The sequence below is a fragment of the Daktulosphaira vitifoliae genome, unplaced genomic scaffold (assembly GCF_025091365.1).
Source record: "Daktulosphaira vitifoliae isolate Bord-2020 unplaced genomic scaffold, ASM2509136v1 Scaffold_1, whole genome shotgun sequence".
Taxonomy (NCBI): domain Eukaryota; kingdom Metazoa; phylum Arthropoda; class Insecta; order Hemiptera; family Phylloxeridae; genus Daktulosphaira; species Daktulosphaira vitifoliae.
Window position 1 is genome coordinate 12,660,827 of NW_026099572.1, and position 22,898 is coordinate 12,683,724.

At 24.5% G+C, this 22,898-nt stretch overlaps 1 protein-coding gene across 6 annotated transcripts; it reads left to right on the plus strand.

Annotated features, from left to right (window-relative positions):
* Positions 1–501: 501 nt before the first annotated feature.
* LOC126896243 (myb protein) lies at positions 502–19,074 on the plus strand. Of its 6 annotated transcripts, none has more exons than XM_050668885.1 (15): positions 502–850; positions 7,876–8,038; positions 8,096–8,245; positions 8,306–8,538; positions 8,612–8,828; positions 9,017–9,267; positions 11,324–11,448; positions 11,507–11,622; positions 13,550–13,630; positions 14,192–14,467; positions 14,527–14,649; positions 14,739–14,876; positions 15,627–15,731; positions 18,168–18,311; positions 18,393–19,074. In XM_050668885.1, exons 1-15 carry the CDS (start codon positions 843–845, stop codon positions 18,537–18,539), a joined length of 2,277 nt encoding a protein of 758 aa, XP_050524842.1. In that variant the 5' UTR covers positions 502–842; the 3' UTR covers positions 18,540–19,074. The 6 variants fall into 6 exon arrangements, with proteins under 6 accessions (XP_050524842.1, XP_050524875.1, XP_050524866.1 ...); XM_050668875.1 differs by lacking the exon at positions 502–850 and adding an exon at positions 6,533–6,826; XM_050668918.1 differs by lacking the exons at positions 502–850; positions 18,393–19,074 and adding an exon at positions 6,525–6,826 and having other exon boundaries at positions 18,131–18,248.
* The last annotated feature ends 3,824 nt before the right edge of the window (positions 19,075–22,898 follow it).

Genomic DNA, 22,898 nt, shown 5'->3' on the forward strand with positions numbered 1-22,898 from the left:
AGTTCTATTTTTTACTCGTATAAAAGATTTAAATCCTTCTTGTATAAAGGAAAATGGTCAGATTTAAAAATATATGTATCAAATGAAAGAAGTAAACAAAAAGTATTTATAAAATAAAAATTGTATTGATCCATACATTTTTAAAAAGTTATAGTAAATAAAAGTTGAAAAAATAAAATATAAAATCGTAAATTTTTTTGAAAATTGACACCCCTATAAGTTAATAGAGATGACACTGAATCATAAAGTAATAGCTGATAAATTAAAAAAATATTTGTATCTATAAATTCAATTTTTATTTTTCAATATTGTATTTATTTTGTGAGTAGCTCATGATAAACTGATTATTTTATATTGCTATCACTGGATAGCAATAGTCATATTATGACCACAATAGACTAGTCTACAAACAGCTTAAAAATTATAGGGAATCTTTTGCTTTCGTATTTCTGGTAACACTGTAGCAAATTACAAACGTTACAACTGTAATCTTCTATAGAGCCTTCACTACACATACACACACACACACACACACATATTTAGATATACACGATCACATAATAATATTAAAATTCGAATGTTGTTTTTATCCGTTTTGTTCTACCGTTTCCTATTTGTTGTTGTGTCGTAAGATTTGTGGACCAAATGACGGAAGTATCTTACTAAACGTGTTTGGCCTTTTGCCGCTGTTGATTCTGAACGATGCATTTGAGGACGTCAATTTCAAAAACGACAAGAAGGGTGGTCAAAATAATACAGCAGTTGAGTTTTTAAAATCAAATGGAATGTCGGTTGATGGCCGTTGCGTCGTCATAACGGTTGTTTCCATTGCCGATCAATAAATGAATAGGTGAGTTAATCTGTACTTGTTAATTTACAATTAGATTTACAACTTTGACTGAAATTAGTTTAAGAAATTATCATGTGTATTATACCATCAGTGATGATAAATATTTAATTTGTATTATAGTTGCTATTTATTTAAATAGAAAATGGCGTTATACAATAATTATAGGCCCCCCCCAGGGCCAATTTAAATTTAAGTGACCTTGGGTACGGTTTGCCAGTTAATTATTTTAAAAATTTTATTCATTATTTATTTTGACGAAAATAAAAGAATTATAATTTTTACATAAACTTAAAATATTTATATATTATATAATATTAAGTTCTTTGTTTTTTTTTATAAAATAATGGATTCCTCATAATTATTAGCAATATATTTTTATATTGACTGGTATATAAAAATGACAATATTATCAAATTAAATTTATATATAGAATTATAATCAAATATTATGTATAATTAAAATTTTATTATTACAGTTAATTAAAACTTCTGATAATCTTAAAAATCTTGCTAAATAATAATTACAATCTCTTAAATTCGTTTAACATTTAAGGCAATAGTTGAAATTATTTTTTTTAATTAAATTTTTAATTAATTATTATATTATTCTATGATTTTTATATTTTTATTTTGGTAGTTATATGAAGATATCTGTAATAATCTCCAAACAGTTACATATAATTTGTAACTGATTCAAGAGTAATTAAAAATATATTAGGTAGTATAAATTTTTAAGGTTATTTTAATCGTTTTCATTTAAGTATTGAGTTTTAAATATAAACTTAAATTCATATTTACTGCAAAAAATCTATGATTTTATGTAATACACAATGTAAAAATTAAATCTTGATTAACTTGATTAGCATAAATTTTTTCAAATTTATTCTCATTATAACATAAACTAGTATTATTTGTACAGTTATGCATAATGAATGAATTAGAAACTCATATTTTTTGACATATTAGGAGTACAAAAGTAAACTTTACTTAACTATTTAATTCTATATGTTGATGACTTTTATATCAATTTTAGAGATAATTGTATTTTAATTAATGAGAAATGTATGATATTCTTGTTAAATAGTAATAAAATTAGTAAAACTTAAATTCAATAAACTTAAATAATCTTAAAATAAATTTTTTGACTTGTTACATATATAGACAAGGCAGTGTTATCGCCCAATAGGCACTGTTGGTATTGTGCTTAGGGCCTATGAACCTATTTGAAAGATTTATTTTATTTCAATACTCTTGTTTCAAAACTATTTTTAGCCTATAAAATTATTTTTTCATAAAGTACTATGAGCAAATATTATTAAAAAATGTGCTGCTAACATGTCCAAACAAAATTTGTTTAATATATTAATGTTGTTAATTATTTGAGTCTTAAGTAAGTTTATGACATATTATGTTACTATAAGTTAGTCACTTCTTATGTACAGAAGTTTTTCTGTACAATCTCTCAACAAAAATAAAATAAAATAAAAAAGTACACTTGTTTAGTTGTTATAGTTATAACTATAGCTCTGCAGCTATAGAAAAATAAGCATATGATTGTGTCAATATACTAAAATAAAAAATATTATAATTTTAATAATGATTGTTTAAAAAAATTGCATTAGCTAATATTAACCTAATTAGCTAATTTGATATCCCTACTTGGTTAAATATTTTATGAGATATCTAAAATTGAATATTTTGAATGAGCAATCTGCAGTGTTTGTTTAAGGGTATTAATCAGGGGCACCATATGAGATGGCCATTTGTCCCAGTTTAAATCTTCAGTACATATTGGGGGAACGTCCAGTGATCTAAAGTACAATCTTACCAGGATGAAATTATTAAAAATAATTCAAAATGTCTACTTTTGAATAGAAAAAAGGTTTTTGTAAAAATGATTTTGAGGTTGCTAAATTTTAATTTTTTTTAATATCTTCCTCTTATCCTTTAACCCAAATCCCTTTTAGGAGATTTTTTTATATTAATTTTTGATTTAATGTATCAAAATTTATGTTATTTACTTTATTGTTTATTTTTATTAGAGTTTTTTAATAACCATAAAAAATATTTGAGTTATAATTTAAATTTTAACACTATGCTTAACAATAGACTAAAGAAAAAATGAGGCTGAGAAATCTTTAGCTATAAAAATAGCAGCATTGGCATTATTTTAAATTGTTAGTAACTTCTGAAATACTGGTAAACTGGTAAATTTTTCTGGAGCTCACTTGTAAGTTTTGATTCTAGCCTACTCATATTATTGATAGTTTACTATTCTATTGTGGTTCTTTACAGCAGGTTGTCCATATAATTAGACAAATTAACTGTGATTTTTTGTTCTGAAATTTTGTTTGATTAATTTTAGTGTGTTGATTATTGTACTGACTTCGAATTAAATTTAGAATTATCAATTGGGAACGATCGGATTACTTATGTGTGGATTTTGTAAGTGAAAAAATAATTCTAAATTTTTAAAACTCGAATATATTTTTCCTTGATGACTCGAAGCCTTATTAATTTTAACATTTAATAAGTCGAAATAAATAATTTCTTTTGAGCTTTGATATATATCGCAGTTATACTGTAAGAGATAAGAAATTCATTCCCTACTCTGTTTTGCCAAAATCGAACCAGACACCCCGTAATGAAGTATGCCGCTTTTCTATCTATACAGACAGCCATAAATAAAATATAATGTTATAATAAATGCACAAAAGTAGTAAATAAGATATAGCGGAAAATTTTTCATGCTATAATTTTTGTATTAAGTACGTTCGTGATAGACGAGAACTTAAATCTAAGTAAGATTGAAATTAATTAATTATTTGAGTAAAAATATTTTATTATAATAGGCAAAGATGCTTATAAAACTTAAATACTGGTAACATTCGATTACAGATATAAACGGTGGCTTTAGTTTATTAATTTTTTTGTCAAATTATTAAATCCAAATTTATTGACATAGACTACGAGTCATTTAGAACAAACAATCTATTGTTTTTGTTCTTCTTGTTTTTACAATTAAAATAAACGTATTTATACAGAATTCAATTATTTTTAATATATAAATTAATGTCGAACTTTATAGGTTCACGAATCGTTAGATCGTTGTAACTGTATACTTGTTAACCTTTAAATCGATTCAAAATGAAAAATTTATGTTAAAATTATAATTTTTTTTGTTATTTGTATATTATATATAATAATTTATTTAAATATAACGTTATTTTTAAGCGAATAACTATTTTATGGTTATTACATGTTTAAAGAAGTAATTGCGTCCACTAGAAATATTTAGATATACTTATATATATGTCTAAATATGTGTTAGTATTAACTTTTTCTAAAAATTAAATTTCATCCGATCCTCTTAATATTAGAAAAAAATTAATGTAGATATTGCTAATGTACAAGTTTATCTTTCTTTTTAAAATATTAATTATTATTGGAATAATTTTTATTGTGAATGGTGGGTACACCGCCATTCGCTCACTACTCTACCATAACATATTCTTCGTATTCCATCAATAATTTTCAGGGATATTTTTTCGAAATTTACATTGGCCTTTAAAAAATTTTAAATTATTTCTTTTAACTTGTTTTATTACAAAAAATTTTTATCATTAATTTTGAATATTATTAAATTTTACATTAGTGCTATGTAAAATGTCATGGTTTTGCAAGTAGCAATGGTATATCAGAGGTTTAATATTTCAAAAATAGTTAATCTCTTAAAAAACAAATTGTGATAGCTTACCACTGCTGTAAAAATATTGTTTACACGTAAAAAAAAATGATTGATTTGGGTACGGTGTGTCAGGTAAAAATTCTTGTTTATTTACCTATAAAATGTCACGTGGTGGTCCGAAAACTAGTTTTTCATTGTTAAAAGTGGAAAGATGTTCTTTTATTAGACACATTATTTTTTAATAATATTATTTTTGTGTTTTTAATTATTACCTTGGTATATTTCAATGTTTTTCACATATTTTTCTTTATAGTCGAATTGACTGTCCTGTAGGATATTAAATTTTAATCTAGGATAAATCTGTTCAGTTTTGAAAATATTGTTTTGTAATACAAGCATTATTTTATTTCTATATTAAATATTTCAGTTTTTAAATATTTTAGTTATAATTTTGTCTATTTTTATACGATTTATTGATATTAATGGTTAATGGTCATAAAGAAATTGTAAAATTTATAATTTAGTATAATTTGTAATTTATGTAGGATTAACTATTAATCAGGAATAGGTAGGTGTATAGTAGTGATCATCTCGGGCCGGGCTAGCCTGATCCGATCAGAATTTAGCCTGTTCAAGAGTTTGGTAGAGCTATAATAATGATTTTATGTTGCTAACCCTGCCATGTCAGACCTTAATAACAAATAAACCGAGCTGGATCGGATTGGGCCAAATAAGACGTTGATTTTTTTCTTTTAAATTAAATATTAACAATTTATATTTAATATTAATTATTAACTATTATTTTCTTTGAAAAAAAATTGAATAAATAAAACTTAAAGAATTGAAATCTATTAATTATAGTTTAAAATTTTTTTTGAATGAATCGGATCTGAGGGTTGGGCTTAAAATTTTATGTATAGGTGTTCAGTAAGTGAGAAAACGGATTTCCTCTGTTCTCATTGTATTAATTGACCTGTTTTCTTACTTAGTGAACACTCTTTATAAGAATGCATAAAAAAATTCATTAAATATACAGTGTAGTTCCACTAACTATTATTTATAAAGATAACAACAATATCTTGATATTGTTTAAAGTACGTCGTAAAAAGAAGCCAAGTCTAATTTACTGTAGCTTTAGCATATTTCCTATTGAATGTCAAAATACAATTAATTATTAAAACTTGTTTAATTTTTGATAAAATAACGATGTGCATTTTCTGTAGAAAATTTTATTTAAATTCTAATAGTAATATAAATCATAATTATTCACTTTTATTTAAGTAAAACATTTAATTATGAACATAAATTGTATTTTCAAATAAATAAATTTGTGGATGATTGAAATAGATTAATCTATATTATAAAGATAAACAGTTATGAAGAAAATTTAATTTGTGTTACTCGGTATTCTTATGAATGAGGTTTAGCAACAAATGTGTCTCATAAGTAAACTATAAATTTCGATTCTTCCATTTTATACTGTCCACTCGACCATTTATGAACCGGTTTTAACATAGTCCATTGAATCTTGGTTATCTAGACAATCTATTTTTGTTTGTATAAAAAAGAAATTAATATGGTTTTTCAAATAGATATTTTATCGTTTTCATAGAGTTCTAAATAAAAAAAATTTACCATCAATTAAGATATGATGTTCAGTTATTAGACGAAAATATAACTATCCTTTTATTATATATTATTTATATGCTATTAATTTTTTGATCTGAAAAGAAAATTGTATATAATTATATACAGCCGTATTTTAAGTTTGCTGAATATTTTACTCTTGACTATGAAGATAGCACCTTCTATTTCTTATGAGTAATGGATTGTATTAATATGTGCAACACTAAAGTACAATTACGTCACTAGGTATTTTTTTTTAGTCAGCCCCTTTATTCTTATGTGTTAGGAAATCAGCTTCCTCTTTTTTTTTACATACGCATCAAGTATTTATGTCTATAATAGTGAATGGGAGGGGTTGTAGTATTGCTTAGTTGATCCCCTAACCAATATCCCAGCTGTCTTACCACCTGGCCTCTATTCTGCCGCCATAAAGCAATGGAGTTCACTATAGTACTCTCTACTCTAGTATCCACACTTTTTTTTTCTAATATCATGTGGGTATATTATTCGTTTAATGTTAGCTTTTTAAAGTCAGTAAGTTATTTTTTCTGAGATCTTATAATTAGATTTGTAGATGTCGAAACGGTCTTATAGTTTTGCGAATGGCGGAGAATACCATAATTATGACAATAAACGAATGCTACTTAAGTCTTTAAATGATGAGTAAGTCTTAAACTTTTTTGATTAAAAATATTTTGTTACTTTAAAAATAGTATAGAAGCATTATTTGTAGAAATAATTTTTTTAAACATTTTTTGTATTAAAAAAACAAATTATTTCATTTTTAAAATTTTGTAACAATTATATAAATATATTATATAAATTATATAAATATATGATTTTATTATGTGTTTTTTAAATTCCTTCCAATAATTTTCCATTGAAATATTCATTCTAAATGTTATGGTTTAGTGTTATAGGTATTATTTTAGATTTTAATTCTAAAAAGTTAAAATGTACGTAGTTGATAATTTAATACATTATCTAAAAATATATATATATGTGATTGGTTATTAAATTATATTGTTAAATATTATTTAATTTACTTATGATTCTATAAAATGAAATCCATTTTTATTTTCATATCCATTTTTTATTATCCATTTTTTCAATTTTAAAATTTAAAGACTGCCCAAGTATTTAATTGCTTAAGATTTTATGTAGAATAAATGGTTGAAATTGATGTAACCATATCTACGCACAATTTATATTTACATTTTGAAAGCATTCCATATTTATAATTTAAAAACATTTACTAACAAGAGAATAATTATTATATCTCACATTAGCTAAAAGTATGCATGTAATACTAGATTTCAGGAAACAGGATTCATGGTCTATGACTACAGTAAAAATTATGTATATTGGTTTTAATTTTGGCTGTATCTTTTTAGTAAGAAAACTTTTTATATTAGAAGATAAAAATAATTTTACTAGAAATGTGTTTCTTGTAATGTTATCAAAGTTGTTTACTAGTGACTCTTTTTCTCTATAGTTTTTTTAGTGTTATTACTGAAATAATAATAAAATTAATTTTAAAAGTGGTTCTCTTTTTTATAAAATAAAATGTGGTTACTGATTAGATGTTATTAATTATTTAGATTAAATTCTGAATATTTATTAGTGACTAGTAATATATATTTATAATTATTTATGGAATATAAATTTGTCAGCAAATAAAAACAATTATTAAACTTAAACTTTGTTTTCAGGTCTAGATCAGGTTATGATAGTGAAACAGATGATGGAGATGACTCGGACGATTATGCGATGCCACTTGGTGTTCCAGTATTGTCGAGTGATGATGGTCGACGGTTGGTCGAATATAAACCATCGAACACCTCCATCAACAAAGGCCGTTGGACCAAAGATGAAGTTAGTTTACTTATTTAGAATAAAAATAATTTTTTGTAACATCAAATTTTTTAATAGGATATGCGACTTAAACAGTTAGTAGATGAGTATCAAGAACGATGGGATCTTATTGCTCAACATTTCAATGATCGTTCTGATATTCAGTGCCAACAAAGATGGCATAAAGTAGTAAATCCTGACCTAGTTAAAGGGCCTTGGACAAAAGAAGTATGTTAAAATATTATTAGATGAATATTTATGTTTAAGATCTATTTTATTATTTCTTAGGAAGATGAAACAGTCCTGGAATTAGTTGAAAAATATGGTCCTAAAAAATGGACACTAATTGCACGCCATTTAAAAGGCAGAATAGGTAAACAATGTCGTGAACGATGGCATAATCATTTGAATCCAAATATAAAAAAAAGTGCTTGGACTGATGAAGAAGACAGAATAATATTTAGAGCGCATAGTCAATGGGGAAATCAATGGGCTAAAATTGCTAAGCTTTTGCCTGGAAGGTATATTATTCAATTATTTTTCAGCTAAAATATTTTAAGGTAAAAAAATTAAATAATAATTATTATATTTAAGGACTGATAATGCTATAAAAAATCATTGGAATTCAACAATGCGTCGCAAATATGAAATTGATGAAAAAGGTGAAGTTTATGGTAAACATATGTTAAAACCAAAAACTAAAAGTATTAGAGCTCCTATGGATAATAAAGATGACTCCACAAGTAGTCTTCCTAGTGTAGTACAAATTAACCAATCTGAATACATTACTATTGACATGCCTAATACTCAGGTATAAATATTTTAATTAATATATTTTTTTTTAATAACAATACAGCTTTTATCATTTAAAATTAGTAATATTTCTCAAACTTACTTATTCGTTATAAACTATTTCACATAAATTTATTATACTGATTAATTTTTGTAGTTTTCAAGTTTAATTAGTTAAAGCAAAATAATAAGCATATTGTATTTCAGTATATTGGTTGGATGCCTCCTAAATATATACCTGATAATCCTATTAAAGAAGACCCTGATCAAGATGTTCTTGATAAGGCTGAAGTTGAAGCTGCTGCTGAAGTTCTTAATTCTTTAATGTCTACACCTCAAAAAAAAAATGATGATATAAGTAAAGATGTGTTCAAGGTCAATTACAAACTGGAGTCTCCTCCAAGGCCAGCTTCTGTACCCCTTCAAACCAATTCTCCATCATGTTACTCTCCATATAGGTATACATGAACAAATTAAAATTTATTTTTCAAATATGCTTAGGTTGATTTTTTTAAAATTTGAAGATAAGTTTTAAAGAAAAATTTTGATACCAGAATATCTTATTTTAATTCCGTAGTTATGTGTTATACAACGTTTTGAAATTTGTTAAATTTTAATTTTATTTACAATTTTCCTATGGTATTAAATGTTAGTCTATATTATGTAAAGTACGGAAGTAAACACTGTCTTATTATGTTATTTACTGGTAACAGTACGCGATTTCTTTTTCATGGATAACAATAACATTTAACACACTTTTTATAGAAATGATTATCTCTAATCTTTATTACTAAAGTTATAAACATTGTATATTAACTACAAGTGCAAGTTTAGTCGAGTTAAAAGTGATAACTATGATTAATTTGCGTGATTCTATCTTTGATATCATATTATTATAGGATATTCCTTATTAGAAGATTTGATAATAAATGAACTTATTCACTATTATTTATGCTTAAATTTATGAAACATGAACTTATATAATTAAAAATTCAATTTGTTTTAGATAACTTTTTTATCATTTTTTTTAATAAACTTAATTTTACTATCACTTGTTTATTCATATCAATTATAAATGCTTATTTAAGTGTTCATATTTTTTTTGGAAGAGGGATCGCGTACTGTTACCAGTAAATTATGTAATAATTGTTTACTTCCATACTTTACATAATATAGACTAACACTCAATCTTCAAATCTTAAAAAGAATAGTTAAAAAAATATTTTTTGTAATTGCGAAAAATAACATAAAACATATTTTAAACGTATTACAACATTTACCAAGAAGCATACTCTATTATTCGGTCTACTATTAGTATCCCTACTCTTGTTTTTAAACGAGTTGACGCTGACCTTCCTTTTATCATTGTTTTCCTTAATGGTTTAATTGACGCACTAGTCCTTTTGTCCTCTGTATCCTTTTGTGTTCCATCTTATCCCACTAGAAATTACTTTCTTTTTCATGTTCTTTCTTATCGCTCCTTATATAATATTAATACTCTTCTACACAGAATGCTACGGTCCCTTAACAATTCATTATTTTTGGTATGTAATTTCTTATGTAATAATTTCTCTTATGCACATTTAAACCTGATTTTAAAAATAATTTTGTTCATTTTTTTCTTCCACTTTATATATATATATATTTTTTTATATTTTGTTCTTTGATATAGTTTATAATGTATATTAATTTTGTAAATTGCATTTTTTAGTGTTTGATAAATAAATATTAACATTTTACAGTATAAAATATGTCGGTAAAAATATTCTTAATATTCAGAGTATATAAAGTATTATATTATTATTTTTTTAGTAAACATGAATCATATATTTTTAATTATAAATTAATTTATTACCACTTTTTATTCATTTTAAGCTGATTATTTACTATGAATGTGTGTATATAATATATCTCATATTGACATAATTTATCTATTAAAAAAAAAAAAATTGTATAATGGTTAATGTAATATTACAATGTTTATAGTCATGACCATATCAGTATTATCATCATCATTTCTTTAGTCTCTATGCTATCTTTTTCGTGTCAGTTCTACCTTACGATATTTTTACATTGGTTGTCTATCTGATGCAACCTTATTATAACTGATAGAGCCAATATGAGGCAAGGTGTGTGTTACTGTTTAAATTCATATAGTAATCTATCTGGAAATCAACAGAAAACAGTGCAGTTGAACATTAGTGCTAAATTGGTGACTGAATAATCTACATTGCGTCCTCATATTAGTATTATATTATTACAAAATATCAGAGCTGTATTGAATTATTAAATTTTTTTATTAACACAAATTAAATTATCATAATTTGATTAAATACAATTTTATTTTATATATGAAGTGAAAAAAACATTTTTTCATTTTTAAACTTATTGTATATTTTTCATACAATAAAACATTGAAAAAAAAAGTTAAATATTTTTGTTGTTTATTATAATCTTAGTTCAAGATAATGGATTTTTTTTGACTTATTCATATTAATTAACTAAATTCTATAGGTTATTTGAAACCGGAGGTTATATAGATACTCAGCAAGCTAACAGTGTGGTTGGTAACTCTCCTGATGAAGGATATGCTGAGTTACATCTTGTTACTCCTATTAAAACACCAAAAAAAGAAATTTGTAAGTTATAGCAAAATGTGCAATTAATTTTGATTTTTAACTGTAAATTTTATTTTAGATTATCAATATGGTGCTAGTCCAAATAAACAAAATTTATACTCTCCTAGTAAACTTAACAGAAGGCGTAGAAGTTTTTCAGAATATCCAGAAATAGGCATGAATATACAGTGTAACGTAAGTATATTAGTATTTATTTAATTAATAAAATAACCAGAGTAAAATATACATAGACAGGGTGATCTGACATTTTCTGATAAATTCTATAACTTTTAGCCTATTTATTATTTTGCAATACTTTTGTTTTTTATTTAATCATTTAAGAGATAATAATTTTTATGAAAAAATTTCTATACCCGTAACAATATTTAGCGTGGAAAGATTGTGTTCTTTTCAGTTGTTTGCTTCTTAACTTAGGACCTACGCTTAATACTTAAAAATTAATACATAAAAATTAAAATTTTAAAATATTGTAGAATTAATCTGTACATTGATACAATATATTTTTATTAACCTTTTTTTTAATCTGCCACACAAAATCACTATTTAACACGTTGATAGACAGTCACTGCTATAGCAGTCATTGTGTTTTAAGTCGTAATTTGACTGTAACTGCTATAACAGTGATAAGGTATAATAGTCATATGATTATACGAGTAAAAAAAAGTCACGAATGGACTACAATTGCTATAGCAGTTACACTTTTTTTGTTTTCATTGTTTTTGTATCATATTTATAAAGAAAAAAGCTCTTATGCATTTTTTATTCCAAACAATAATTGTTTAAATATCTCAATAATAATTATTGAGATATTAAAGTGAATCTGTAATTACAGCCAAGAGCGTGACTGCTATAGTAGTCATGTCCGACAATGTATTAAAAAAAAAAAAATTTTCTTTAAACTACAAAAATTTTACAAACTATGATATTAAAGTTCAAAAGTAAAATAATTATTAAAAAAAAAAAAGTTTTATAAAATAATAACTAGGTCAAAAGTTATAGGACTTGTTAGACGAGTTGGATCACATATGTGTATAATGAATACAATAGAATACTTCTCTAAAATAAAGCTTAAATTTTAATATAAACATTGCTCTTTGGTTAATTTAATTCAAAAGGTAAGACAATGGGTTAAAGTTATTTTTTTGGGTGCTTCATTTTATGGTTCTGTATATCCTTTTATGGTAAAATTCATGCACTTCATATCGGTATCTATTTTTAAAACTTGACATAATTGAAATAAGATCATTTTCTATTATGTTAAATAATGTTGTTATGTCAAATTTTATTTATAGATACACATGTTAGTTTTTTTTATCACTTAATTTTAAAAAATATATAAAATTTTCTCGTCATGATGTATTTATATTTTAGGCAATTTTTATCATATTCAATATGCATAAAATGATTTTTTTAGGATTACGGTTATGGTATTTAATATTTCATTCTATTTATCAGGCATATTACCATTTTATAATATTAAAATATAGTTAATTATTGCATATAAAAATATAATTGATGTATAAATTTTGATAATTTATAACCAACCTCTATGAACACCTTTCTGGTATTTAAAATACATTTTTTTATTCATTACATTTATATTTTCAACAATTCGACATTTCTTTTCTTCATACTAAATTTTTATTTGTTGAATCTACAAATTTTGTTATTTTAATATAAGTAATCTTGATGACATTTTCATTTTACCACAAATTGTTTTATAGAATACTTCAAAGTTTTTGGAAAAATGCACATTTTTAAATTGATTTTTTAATTTAATTTCATTATTGCTATACTGTTTTTAAAGGCATATCATAAATAATTACAATGTTAATGACATTTTTGCATGGACATTTTTTTATATTTTTAGTAATTTTATTTCTGTGTATTTTTCTATTATCTTTTTTGATTTTCAAAAGTTTGCATTATAATTATAAAATTTAAATTGCGTGCCTTGTATTTATAGTTTGGGCTCCTAACATAATTCTAACTGTAAAAAGAAAAAACAAATCAAGTAAACACTTATTCTGATTTTGTATGTCGTTACTTTGCTTCTTTGTTTTTTGCTACAAATTGAGATTTGTGTGTATTTGTGGTCTAGACTATTTTATCAGGTTTGAGTATACCAGGAACACCTGAGAAACGGACTCCAATTAAACAACTTCCATTCAGTCCCTCACAAGTATGTAAATCTATGTTTTGATTAAAACTTGTATTAACTTGTATGGTGAATGTCAAAGTTATCACTAATACAAATGCATGTAATTGCATTATAAAAGTTAACTATTTTAAAAGTAAAACTTAAATAGTGAGTATTGAGCATTAATTTTGTTATATTTAACAACTATGGATGAAAATTTACATTAACAATATTTGATTTTGTCACTTGCATTTTAGTGAATTAAATTTTTTAATCATTCATTTCATAATAATTTTGTCAACTTGCATGCTTATTACTTACTAAATTTAATAATTTTAGCTTTATTGTATTAACCTATTTTTTAGTTATGGATTTTTTTTTGCTTTTAAACACAGTTATATAAGAATTTGCAATTTTTAACTTTAGTGCTATTTTCAAAAGCTATATCTTCTTTTTAAGTAGGTAATCATAACTAGGGTTTAACTAATTGAAGGCGACTGTTTAAATTTTAAATTTTTATTGGTAATTAAACTTTTTCAGTTAAAAATTATATAAATATATTTTAAGTTTTTTTAAATTAATAATATTGTTGTTTTAATCCAGTTTCTGAATAGTCCATCATTGTCATTTGATGTTAATTCATCATCTACACCTGTAAGAAGGTTATTGCCTAGCTGTAGTCGTAAGATCAATGAAGAATCCGATGAGAGTACAAAATCGGATACACTAGTAACTCCAAATTTTACTTATAAGTTTGCTGGGAGAAGTCGTGATGATGTTAAAACTCCAGAAATGTGTAAAACTAATACACCTCACACACCTACCCCATTCAAGATTGCACTTGCTGAAGTAGGCCGAAAAATGGGTGTTAAACATTTGGTATATAATATTACATGTAAATGGTTTATCTTTTGAATTTATAACCTTAAATTTTGTAGGTTCAGTCACCATCTGCATTGATAGAAGATATAACAGATTATATTAAGCAAGAAGATAGAGTTAAAAAAGAAATAGAACTTTCAGATTCACAATATGAAACTGACAGCTCAAACATGTTTTGTGTAATAATTAAATTTGATTATTAATTTTTTTTTAATAATATATATTTTATTATTTGTTAATAATACTAATAATTAAATAATAAATTTAGGATACAAATGATGCAGTTGCTTGTGGTAAAGAAAATGCTGAACCTGTATCTCCCACGCCCCAAAAAAAAGCGAGGAAATGTCTTGCTCCTGTATGGGCTTCACCTACTGCTTCATGGAATCAAGCTTTGGAAACATCTGTATGCTTTTTAAAAATTGCTTAAAAAATACTTAAGGTTTATAAGTAGAGAGGGTGGGGGTTCTTATGTTTTTAAAAACTTTAAAATATTCTTTAAATATGATAAAACTTAGAAACATTTAAAATTTTTTTTTAAATGTGAGATGTTTAAAAATATATATAAATTTTTACAGTTTAAATTCATGATATTCATAATTTATGATCTACGATTAAATAAATTCTATTGATTGAAATAAATATTTGGTCAGTTAACATTTTTTTACATATTTTTTTTTATAAAAATCATAATTTAAATTATAAAAATTTGTATATTTTTTAGTCAATATTTATACTTAATAAAAACAAAATAAATAAAACAAACTTTTTATCTATAACTAAGTGATCAACATTTTTCAAAATTTCTTACTTTCATTGTATTTTCACAAAATCAGTAGAAATATACAAAACTTAAAAATCCGCTCTCTTCGTATAAGAGTCCACTTTTTTTCTTCTTTTTTTAAGTAGAAAGCAATACAATTAATCTATTCTATAGGTGTTCAGTAAGTAAGGAAATGGATTAATTGTTTTAAACCATGAAAACAATAGAAATTCAATATTTACTTACTGAACGTTCTATATAAATTTATTTTGTGAATTAAGTTCAAAATTTCACATTAAACAATTAAATTTTTAGTTAAATAAATATAAATTTTAAAGTTATCTATGTTACTCGAGTAAAATAATTTTTATTTAAAACATTTTGTTAATATAGCCAAAAGCTATTAAGACTTCGAATTCTGGAGAAGATTTCCAATCCACCCATTCAATTAATGTATCAAAAGTTGTGTTCACTCCTGAAGAATATTCAGCTTCAAAGGTATATTTAGATTATAATTTATATTATTTTTAAAATTATTTTACACTAATGGTTTGAAGAGTGAACATATAATACTGTATACACTAAACCGGTCAGTTTGTGTGTGTGTGTGATTAGTTTTGAAAATTTATGTTCCTTATTTTATTGTTCCTTGTAACTTAGAATTTTTTTTTTTTTTTTTGTTAATATTTTTCAGGTATTTGGGTGAGTAGGTCATTAAAAAAAAAAACCGTAGAATCTTTTATTCACTCCTTTAAATTATGCACTATTTAGAAAATCTTTACAATCAGTCAAATTTTAGTTTTGCACAAAATCAGAATCGTTACACTTTAGCTATCATATATATCATGAGAAATGCATAAAACGATGTTGAAAATTTTCATAGAAAGGTAAAAATTGTATTTCTATGTAGTCTGTGTCAGATTTCATGTTATTTTATCAGTTGTGTTTGGTGGGAAATGTTTTTGTTAAATATCTGTTATATGTTATAAAGTTTTAATTATCCCATAATGATAAAATGTGTTATATTAAATCAAATTTATTTTTTGTTGTACAAAATACTATTGATGTTCAAATTGTTTAGTTGTAATAGAGTTTTAAAAAAATATATATATGAATTTTCTTTCTTAACTATAATTTTGGACATACTTTATTTTAACTAAATAAAATAGTTTGTTCCTTAGTTTAATTGTCATTAAATATTATTAAGAATGCTTAATCGGGGTCAGAATATTTTAAACTATAATTTTTTTGTAAGCTTTAGAATGTGATTTTAATGAGAAGAATAGGTTTATAAATTTTATACTTAAAATATTGCAGTATCATGTGAATATTGTTAAAGGTAAATCGGTTAGAATAAATTCAATTTAATTTTGTACGTCTTTTCATATATTCTTGCGTGAATTCTGGAGGCTAAGTGTTAAATGATATTTTATTTTAATTTTCTGATAATTTTGTACAATGAACTTTCTTAGTGATTTTACTGATATATTTCTTGCATCAATAAATTCTCAGTGTTTCTTTCTGTGATAATACTTAAGTAGTTAATTGTAGTTTTATATCTGCACATTGTAGTTTATGGTAGTGACACAGTAATTTTAGTGGTTTCTTGATTTAATTACTTCATAATACAAATTTTAAAGGTAAGGTGTGTATCATATATTTGACTTGTGAGTACAAGTTAATAATTGCATTTAAGTTAAAAGTAATAATCATGGGTCTGTTTTACTACTATGCATATTTTATATTTTTGCAAGAATATTTTATTTTACCTTATCTTTAAAATTGTATGCATGGCAAAGAATATTTTCATTTATTTTCTTTTATTTGATTGAAAATTTTAATTTAATTTAATTTTAAAATCATTTAATTTAAACAGTACAATGATTTATTTTATACTTAATTAGTATTTCACTTTCAGCTAAGTATTATAAAATGAAAATATTTTTTTTTATTTGTGTTAATAAAATATTTACACCGGCAAAAAATATCCTTATTCATTTCATTTTTTAGTATTTTTTTTTTTTAAGAATACATTGGTCATTTAAATACACTAAATCTTGTTCAAATGCTCTTGAGTTCTACAAAATTTTTAATAATTTCAGGTACTCTTATATTTTTTAACATTAAACAAGTATACTTAATATATATATGTAATAATATATGTAATACTTTCATAATAAACTCTTACATATATACCTTCTTTTCTAGTTTTTGAACCGTTTAATATTTAAATAGTTTTGCTTAATACATTGATAGAATCAAAGCAATGATTGTCTTATTTACATTTCACAGATATATCCAGTCTTGTTTGAGCATTGTACATGAAAATGTATATAAAAGCGTATATCGCACAGTTCTTTTTTTAATAATTTAGTTTTAAATCCTGTTTAAAATACTTAAAAGTGGTATTAAGTAAAATCTAGTTTAATTCATAGTTATGTTTTTCTCTTTAAGAGCTTATTAACAAGGTTTTACTGTATTTTTATACTTGTAAGGAAAAGAACCCGAGAGATCCCTAGTAATACAAATTATCCATGCTTTATATATCTATAAATACTTTTAATAATGTAATAACCTATGAAAGCTTTAACATATTCATTCTGAATTTAGGATAAGATGTGAATTAATTGTAACTATAAAAAATAATTTTCATGTGATATAATTAAACAAACCTCTTATTTAACTATTTTTCATAGAAAAAACATTATTAATCTTAACTTTTTAAATTTTAAGTAAAATATCTAATTATTGAAAAAAAAAAGTATGATTAGATTGTAAATACAGTATCTAAATAAATATTTTGCAATCGTGTAAGTTTATTTTTTGTTTGGTTGCAATATAAATGTAATAATAATAAGTAGTGGTAGCTATTCGTTATTATTACGGTGATGGTGTAGTAAATGGTGGTTGTATGTATTGTTTTGTGATGACCAGAATGGCCCTACTGCCTCACCAAGCATATCAAAAGCAACAGTTATCCGGCAGCAGTTACCACAGTCATCCGACGGCAGCAGTGTCCTCAAGCGTTTACACCTTGGAAGTCCACTCAGACAAAAATGGACAGGTCTTGTTTCCAAGGTGATACAGTAATTTATAAATAAAAAATTTTTCTATGATAAATTTATTAAATTATATTAATTTTTCTTATAATTAATGCAGGATGATGTAAGATGGAAAATTACATGTGGTAAAACTACAGACCAACAAGAAATGACAGCTATGGCATACAAATGTCTGCAGATGAAATCACCTTCGAATTTCACTGCCAAGGCAACTAGTTTTAAACCAAGACAACTGACTTTTTAAAGCTAACCATTCTCTTTTTATTGTTAGTTAAAATACTTTTTATTTCAAGTATTAGTGAAAATTTATTGAATTTTTTTTTAATTTTTAATAAGAGTGAGTTTTACCTTAGTAATATTTCCTGTGTTTTCATTTCTTTGTTTATTTTTCACATTGTTATAATTTTTTAATAATTACCTTTTTTGTAATCTTATGTTATTTTATGACATAGAAACCAAATGCAATTTCTTAGTAGTATTCTTTTAATTATAAGTGACTAATGTATAATAAACATATAAAGTAAATTTTACATATATTTCAAATATTCTTTTTTGCTGTACATAAATTTAATTTAAATTGTAATTTGTATATTTATATGCACTTATGTAAATTTTAATTAATTTTTTTTTTTGCTTAATAGCACTACCATTAACAGAAACCTTATTTTGATAATATTTAGTTTTATCTTTGTAAACGAGTTTCATTGATTTTGTTTTAACATATTTTGTACCAAATTGAACTCGTGTTTCAAATAAAAATATAGTGATTGTAGCAATGATTTGTTCAATTTTTTTCTGATTCTGCTTCCTTTATAGCAAGTTGAAAAGTTTTCTTGAACCTCAAATGTTATAATTTTGAAAATATAATATCAAGTATAAATGAACAAGAAGTATTACGAATTCCTGGTGTTAAATAACATTCATTTTTCACAAATTTCAGTGCAATAACTAAAGAGTAGTTAGAAACTTATTTATATGTATAAATATATATATATTATAATATATTATGCTGCGTATATTTCATTTATGTCTGAAAATCCTACAAAAATAAAATTTAGATTTATAAGTGTATAAAGGATTTTTTCTTGGGAGTTTTACAATAACAAAACTTAAGAAAAAAGAAATTTGTAATGTTGTCTTATGTTTTCACCCGAAAGTATCTTTTTATTTAAAAATACTTAACTCTTTTTAATACAACTTTTATAAACATAGGTTGGATTAAGACCTATATGGGTTCCCATTGAAAATATCAATACCATAAAAAAAAGTAATGAGCAAAAAAATCAGAAAAACTCGATCAGTCACTAATTATGATTAGTCTAGTAAAATTCGAGAAGGCATCGATTTGTTGGCCATTCTTTGCACCTCATTAATACGGCCCTGCATATACCTATTTTATATTTATTTTGTAGTGAAGAGTGATAAAAAATAATAAATTGATATTTAGTGATAAATTATTGTTTTAAAATAATGTATTCGATTTAGTACCCGTGCATATCAACTATCTACTATGTTACATGTACATAATAAAAAATACTAACTATTAGGGAATTGAATAATTACAATTCACAAGGTCGACATTCGCATACGCCAAAAGTCGTTTAGTAACTGCGGTCCATTGAACCAGTTAAATAAATAATTATTATGCAATCACATTTGACATCACATAATTCACGAAAATATTTAGAATATTTAAAGTACGAGTATTAATTGATTACAGATGTAAATGTAGATTTTTATTTTGAGTTAATTTAGTAGAGGAAAAATCGTATATGACTATAAAGTTTTTTTTGTGATTCAATATAAAATGTAGTAGAGGATCAAAGCTGTTAGATTAGTTAATTGGAAGGGATTATATTTAATAAATCAGCACAATTAATTTTACCATTCGATAATTTATGTATCTTATTATATAATAGAACAAGGAAAAAATAAATATATAATTTCTAAATATACGTATTTAGAGCAATCATAAATCCAGACAATCTTTTATATCATTTGTAGAAGCATTAGTTTAACTATCATATATAAAAATCTTTTTTGAATTTTTTCAATTTTAGCTATGTAGGTACATGATTAATATGGATCAAATTATTTAACCATAATCTACCATTTTAAACAATTGGGGTATATTATAGTTTTTAACACGCCACTCACGAAACCTATTTAAATAATTTTGTAACTTTAAACGATCAAATACGATTTTCACTTGCATACATATTTTTAAATCATCTGTAAATGATAATTACAATGCAAGAATACATCTTGTAAATCATTTATAAGCATATGAAGAGCTCGGTGTAACAACCAAGCAAGCCAAACTTTTCAAGTAAATAATTTGTTATTAGTTTTTAATGAATATAATTTTTCTGCTTAATTCGATATAAGAACGGTTTTTATATTTCTATTATTTTTTATATAGCTGTCGATTTCCTTCGATTGTCTTATTAAAATATATCTTTTGTATGTCAGTCATTTTTCAAAGTTTAATTTTTTTACAGTTTTACATAATTAATTAAAGATACGAAAGTTAACTAATTTAACTATAATTAATTATATAAGACTATAAAAAAATTAAACTATCAAAAATTATTGACATACAAAAGATATATTTTAATAAGACAATCGAAGGAAGTCGACAGTTGTATAGAATTGGTAAAAAACAACATATAAACGGGTTTTCCTGACTGATTTAATATTGATTAGTTTAAGTAGGTCGAGGTTTTTTCATCAGATGATTCATCCACCCACCCAATTCACTGTACTACTGGTCAATCTGGATGACCTTACAATGGTTGAAAGGAAATATTATTTTTGTTTGTTCGCGTGGCGTTTGAAAACATTATTGATATTAATATACAGTTGTCGCTTCAGGTAATGAAGTGGGACTCATCGATACAAATAACTTCCGAATTCGACTCGTACGCTGCATAGATAATGTTTTCGCGTATAATCAGAGACTGTACGGTGTGGGGGTGTAGGGGATGTGATACCTCCCCTAATATTCGAATGAGTAAATATACAACTTATTTTAAAGTGTTATGTTAATATATATTCTCTTAAGTAATGACTAAAAACACGTTTAAGTATAAAAATTACCGTCTCGTTTTTTCAGGTTGCTAATTTATAAACTAAACCATTCCAAAATTAAATTTGATAAATTAACGAAATTCCAGGATAATCTTTGTTTATATTGTGTATTTAGATAATTTGTTTAAACGTAATAAATTTGTGATTTTCTTTCAAAAGGTACGTACACGTGTTCATTACCTTCGCATTTAGAGGGCAGTTTTAAAAGCTCTACATTTCGAAACGCTCTCAATGATAAATGTATATGTATAAGCGAATTAAGTGACCGAATAGACCGTATGAAATAATAGTAAAAAACATAACCGATACCGGTTATGTTTAGAATGTCGATGTACTTTATTAATCCGCGTCTGATACAAATCGCCTTGGCACTTGCGAGGTCATATTCCTCTTGAGTAGGTACTAATAGTCTCATTCTAAACTATGAGACACGTTTTAAATTAAGCACCGATTAATAATATAACCACGAAATCATGATCAAATCAGAATAAAATTGATTGACTCTCCCTCCTTGAGAGTAACCCTTCTAAGGACATCGATACGTTTTCAACAATATATTCGAATATAAACATACCCAATGTAAAACATTATAAAATATAAAACGCTTCCATGGAAATCTGTTAAATTTCATATCTTGTATATTTTTAATTTTACGATTTTTATGTTTTAAATTTTCACTTGAATATTAAATGCTTGTTAAATTACTTGCATAATTAAAAATAGCGTTACATTTTTATTTTGACAGCCGATTTCAAATAGTAGAGCAATCGTCGGGACAATTTTTTTTTTTTTAATATTGTAGTACACTTCAAATTTTTTATTTGATGTAGGTTAGAAGTTGTCAAACTTTCCGAAACACTTTAGAAAATCGAGATATAACATTTTTTTATATACGAGAAAGTGATCTGTTTCAAACTCTTTTTGTGCTTAGGTTTTTCATATGATTTTTAGAAGAAGTATATTAAAAGAAAGCTAATATTTTTTTTCGAGATCACTATTTTCTATAGTAGTATAATTTTAAGATATTTTTTTTATTTTCTAAAAATGAGGGTGTTTTATCAAGATTTCGGCACTGGTGGATTGGGTTCAATTATATTAAGATTAGGTTATTTTGATATATTGATCATTGTAATGGGTCTATTGAGAGCTGAGAATTTTTATGGACAAATAAAAAAACACATACCATCACAAAACCAATACCTTGTCGGCCTTGCATCGAAATTTTAAAAAATGAGTTATTAACATAATTTTATGTACTACAATAGCAAGTCTTTATCAGTGACGTAGGTAGATATTTTTAAAGAGGTGCCAAAGACTACGAGTGTAACTTGAAAAGTTTATCTGGTGGTCAATAGTCTCATATTTCATTTTACACTTCTCTATAATGGTCTATTATAGAGAATTATCGGATTAATCCTCCATCAGGATATTTATACTTAATATTAAAATTCTAACTAGATAAAAATAGATTTAGCGACTGACTTTTCTACAAGAATGGAAACAGTTTATCTCA